At 35.9% G+C, this 6048-nt stretch overlaps 1 protein-coding gene across 1 annotated transcript in view; it reads right to left on the bottom strand.

The window, feature by feature from the left end:
* The window catches only part of LOC115241161 (insulin gene enhancer protein ISL-1), a 30570-nt gene extending 25441 nt beyond the window's left edge, over nt 1-5129 (bottom strand). Inside the window, exon 1 of the mRNA XM_029816777.1 lies at nt 4828-5129. Coding sequence (XP_029672637.1) covers nt 4828-4942 — 115 coding nt within the window. The 5' untranslated portion in view covers nt 4943-5129. The remainder of the gene's footprint in view (nt 1-4827) is intronic.
* Between the last annotated feature and the right edge of the window lie 919 nt (nt 5130-6048).

The raw sequence follows: 6048 nt of genomic DNA, 5'->3' as shown, positions 1-6048 counted from the left end.
ATTTATAAAAAATTATAAAATTTCAAAAATGTCTGCTTGCTATAGTCTGTTACAGACTGTAGCCTGCTTGAAACTGTCTTTATATCATAAATAAAAAATCCTTTTCAATATTTACATCTTTCAAAACATATTAACAGAGATCACGCATTAATGGATTATCAACATCATATAATAGCACTTTTGCAAGATTGCCGGTTGTTCGCAAGAAGCTTTATATCGTTTAACGACAACTTACGTCAAAGAAAAGTTGCCAAAGCGTTAAACAAAGCGTCATAACATGTCGCTAATTACTTATTACGCATACATTTGCTCTAATTACCGCGCTTGCATAAGTGGACGTGCGCAGACGCATGCCCACAAAGAATATGAAGGAGAAAAAACCGAACATTTAAATATTTAACATCGACGTCGTCGGGACAGAGTTATATGCGTTGGGCTCACAAGGAATCCCGGCGTTAATGTCGCGGTCGTTTTCGACATACGGAATGCTGATTCCGCATATAACTCTACGTTTCAGGGTCTAATCATGCAAATGCATGAGCCGTTAATTAAAAACCGTATTTTGCCGGGACGCGAGCGGATCGAAAAGAGAAAGATCGACTATCTTTGCACCATATTATCGTTCTCTAATAATGCGAATTTTTATCGTTCTTTGAACGTACAACACTTCTTCTTTTCTTCCTCCTCCCCCCTTGAAACTGCATATATATATATATATATATCGATACGACGATCGTAAACAAAGTTGCACGCTGCAACGAGATTCTCGTCGAAGTCGCACGCTAATTGGGAAAGTTGAAAAAGTAGCGATCACACATTACGCGTGCTTTTATATCGTGAAAAAACCGCAATGATGCAATCATACGGATTTTGTTAATACTTTCTTATATGTTCTGTTTCCGCGTCGAATCCTAATGACTCGAATACTTCGATGAATTTAAATTGTTGGAAAAATTTTTAAGATGGTATATTCATATTCTAACTTTCTTAATAAGATTTCAAACCTCTGATATATAACTTACAGTTATGTAAAAATAAATATATAATATAATTAAATATTAATATTAATATATTCTACTATATGTGTGTATATTTTTCATATAATTTTTTTCTTCTCTCCACCAAATAAAATTACATTGTTATGTATATTTGATGAATGATATAGATAATTACTCACATGAATTTAGCAAACACAAAAATTCTCATTCTTTAAAAGAGATTTAATAATTTTTTTTTTTCATGTTTTGATTATTGCAAGCAGTCGCTATTAAAACGCAGGAAGTACATGTGGATCAAATTGGCTGAGTTTATTCTCGATCATTGGATCACAAAGAGCATTCCGTGATCAACGGTGGAAATAACTGAATTCGCAGAATTCCAAGTATAAGTGATCGCCTTTCAAGATGCTTTAGATAGTTGTTAGAATTTTGGATATTTCCGTCCGATCATTAATCGCATTTAAGACCATCCAATATATAAGATCGGCTATTCTTTACATTTCAAAATTTAATTAGAAAATTATTGTGCAAAATTATAGTGTAATATCCAATGAGACAAGTTCGAGATTAAATGTTGCGGAAAATTATTTAATCGCGACTTGACTTTGTCAAATATTTAAGACATTTGGATTGATAATTTATGTCGAGAGAATATTCGCAATGTATTAACAGGATGTAAAATCCAGTCTTTTCATATCTATAGCGCCTTTTTCCCCCCTCTCCCTTTCCACCGAAATCAGACTCGCATCGAGATTAAATCGCGGACTCACATTACCACGATCTCGCAATTCCATGAATTTAATTATTCTTTGTTCTCATATATGGCAATTGCCAACTTAATTATTCATTCATCTCATCGAACATTATCAAATTAATCGCGAGTGTAAATTAAAGACCGCGATCCCATCATGATGCACGTGCTGGACGGTGCGAATGCACGCTCATTCGCCATTCTTACTCGCGAATAATATAGCGTCGCAATAATTATGAGCAATAAATACGGTAGATATTAATGTCGCCCCATGATAATTGCGATCTCGTCGGCTCGCGCGCGCGCGCGCGAAAAACACGTGTTAAACGCAATACTGTAACATTTAATTACAGAAAATCATCAGCGAATCGTTTCGCATCGTTGAATATTCCATGTATCCGATTATGAAAATGCGATAACTCGAGTTAATAATAAATGAGCTCGCGAGCGCTAACCGTGGAGAAGGTTTGCCGACTTTTGCATCGAGCGCATCATCGACTGCAATGTAGGCAGAACAGACGTCCAAAGATTATAACATGATACAATACACATACATATACAATATATAATTTTACATTCAACAAGAGAAAATCGCGAATTGACACTATATAATATATTGATAAGACAAGAATTGCATTGCCATTTTTATATGAACTTTGTAAGAAAATATATGTCATTGTATTTTTTTCGGATGATTTTTATAATAAATAAATTAGAGCACGTGATTAGTGTTCTAATATCAAAATTTAAAAAAATGTACGAAGAATGGAATTGATTGATTTGGCTCATGACACTCATGACACTTCAATGTAATATCCATAATTGTACAATGCAGCTTTCATTAAATGCAAGAGCTTATCAAAAGATGATTGCAGATTGCTTAAATTGAAAAATCTTTGCATAATTTTATTTTGTTTTTGAGTAAAAATGTAAAACTATAGCACTGTAGCTCCGCATCTATTAGAAATGGCAGTATTTGAAATACGATAAAAAGTCTCGTGCATTGGCTGCTAAATAAAATGCTATGGCAATTTGCATCTTAGATTAACATTGTCGCTCACTGCACACGCGGTATTAATGTTATATTAGCGTTTACGGTATGTTGATAAAAGTTTCACCGAATCGACGATACGATCGGTATTCTGACATAATGTCAAAAATTATCTAGGTTAGTTATTTGTTTCGATATTTTTACAATCGTTTTCTTAAAGAGAACGAAAATAATTTTAGCGTTGATCGCATATTTCTATAAATGTGTTGCAAGTTTTTCTGCCGCTCTTGTCCGTTTTCAATTTGATTTTATGATCAATATTACTAGATACAAGACAACGCATTTCCACAATAAATAGCGTTTTAAAGTTTATAAATTTTTTTGTCCATTTAATTAATTCTAAATTATTCGAAAAAAATATTCGCGATTCGGGATTAAACGTGCTCGTTGTAACAATTTTAAATACACACGACAAGAATATTTTATTTATTTCCGACGATTAGATATCTAGCACGATATCTGTCGAGTAATTACAAAGTGAATAACATACATAAATTTTGTAATTTATTTGAACTCTACTAAGTACGATGCACGTGCTAGTTTTTAATCTTTCTCCACATATAAAATTTCTATTATACACGGATTTTACGAAAAGTTTTTGCCGAGTTCTTTTATTCTGCTTTGCGATCTCAAATCTGAGATCTACAATTGTTTAATAGATAATTATAAAGATATCGCATGTTATTATTGAGATTCTAAATCATTTACATATCCTTGTGATAATCATATAAACATAAACGTTTAAAGATGTTAAGAAAATAAGTAATTTGAAAAAATAAAACGACGAATAGTACGAACGAGCTCAATTTATTCTGGTTAGAATATAAATTGTGAAAACAAAGTTAGCTTTTATTTTTCTCGGTCCATGTAAGCACAATTTAAGTTGATCGAGATTGATTCGCTCTCATCGTTAATTCCGTGATTATTTCAACGTATAAGCCAGAGTAGGATATTACCGAGTTTAAACATATACATATATACTCAGAAAAATAATTCGAAGTAGACCCATCGATTTTCGTTCGTGATGCGTTCGTCGATAGATGCATCACATATTACACGTATACTAGTAATGTACCTGTCTTTTGATTTAATGACTCTGCGGCAAAGAGTAGCGAATACGAGAAAATAATTATTTAAACAATCTAATTACGCGACGCGCGCGCAATGAAAAGTGGCAATGATTTTAATTATCGGGCGGACGGATTTTTAAGTATTGATTTAATCACCGACATGTAATGAATTGCAGATTACCGTTAATTGATGGAAAAGAAAACCATAGTTCGTCTTTAAATAAAAAATCGGTTCTAATGGAACAGAAATTAGCAGTAATATGTAGAGTCAATCAAAATTATGACGAAAGGATAATAACCTGTGTGACAGCGGGATATCTTTATTATCTCAACTATTTTTATTTAATAAGCACACACACACACACACACAATCTTTATTTGAGAAGCGATAACTCAATTATATTTATTATCAGAAATATCACTAGTATTACCATTTTTTTAACTGATTCTATTCACGTCAATTTATTTTCTGGGCAAAGAGAAAATAAAGATGAGATTTTTATCGCACGCGTATATACGAAAATTTCGTGAATAAAAAGAGATTGATAAGAAATTAAATATATTTCGCAGTCGGATTCTAATTTTTGTACTTGGAGAGTCTGAATGAAAACTACATACATTGCTGAAGAAGAGTCTATTTGAAAATAGAAGTGAGTTTTACCCTGAGAATAGATTTTATATATTACTTATATATTATTTATTAATACACTTTTTTTATTAGAATTGCGTTATAAATAATATCGAAACACATGTACGGGTTTGCTAATATAATATTTATATATAAACATTCATACACACACCCACACAAATAAGATAATAGTAAATAAAAATTCTGCATCGTGAAAAAATAATTCCTTGTGAATTATTAGATCATTGCGAGATTTTCTTCACCGATCGCGTGTCCCAAAAGAGAGACGGATATCCGTAAAAGAAGAGGAAGAAAATTGGGGCACTTACTCTGCGTGGGATCGTTGGGCTGATCCTGTATGTTGACCGGTGAGATTTTCAGTGATCTCGGAGGGCCCTGGAAGCCGATGGGCCCGGGCCCCCCGGCTGCGCCCACCCGCTGCATTACGCCGGCACCCCCTATTTCCGCAGCTCTGCCACTCCTGCGCACGTCGCGCGACGGTTTTCGAGCAATCTTGAAGCCTTTCGTACCGGCCGTACCCTTTAAATTCGCGAAACTTCCACGTCGTTCACCCCCTTTCTGCCCCCTCCCGTCCCTTTTCGGAACGCTACAGAATTCAGCGAGGATCAAATTGCTTCAGATACGGGAAATACATATATGTGAATGTCAATTGGCAAAGTTCGTCCTCGACTTATCTCAAACTGAATTCTCTCTCACGCGAACGGAAAACCTTCTTCAGAGAATTATTTAGCTGTAAGGCGCATATCAATATCTGTATATCGCGGAATTCACATTGTTATCTCGTTGAAAATGGAGAGTATACACGCGACATGAATTCTAACAATCTCGGACACAAGACGAAACGTTTCAACCGGGTGCGGTTAATGCTCCGGTAACATCGAGGTTCGCGGCTTGATCGCGGCGGTTCGACTAATGGCACTTCTGCCACTTTGTCGAAAACCGTTCACTCTCGATTCACACTCCGGCACTTTCGTGATTCTTTCCTGGTTGTCGAGTGATCCTTCCACACTCTTCTGTTTTCTTCGAATTACGCGGTTTTCCTCTCTCTCTCTTTTTCTCTCTCTCTCTCTTTCGCGATACCACACCCGTTCGGCTTATCTCGCAAGTTTAGCGAGCGGTTCCTCGCGATTGCCAGACAAGAACGTGATCGATACGATCAACATGCGACGCAAAACTTGACGATATTCCTGATGCTTGGCGGCTGATTCCTTTCGCTCTTATCAAAACGGCTGGCTCCGAGATCGGTCCATTCGCGCGAGTCCGAAATCGTGACACTGAACGCGCGATTACGTTCCTATCACTCACTGAAGGCGCGAGCAAAGAGAATTCACTGTCGACATCCACGAAACACGAACGCTTCGCATGACAATAGATAGCGGCAAGGGCAAGCAAAAGAAACAACCATTCTGATAGAAAATGGACAAGAAAGGTAGAAAGATCGCGGAAGAGAGGAAGACAGGCCCAGGGGAAGAGGGGTTGATTTATGAAAAGAGAGAAAGAAAGGGGAGGCACCGGGAGAGAGGGAAAGA

The sequence above is a fragment of the Formica exsecta genome, unplaced genomic scaffold, assembly GCF_003651465.1.
Source record: "Formica exsecta isolate Colony F162 unplaced genomic scaffold, ASM365146v1 scaffold47, whole genome shotgun sequence".
NCBI classification, from domain to species: domain Eukaryota; kingdom Metazoa; phylum Arthropoda; class Insecta; order Hymenoptera; family Formicidae; genus Formica; species Formica exsecta.
This window is presented reverse-complemented; position numbering and strand designations above follow the sequence as displayed.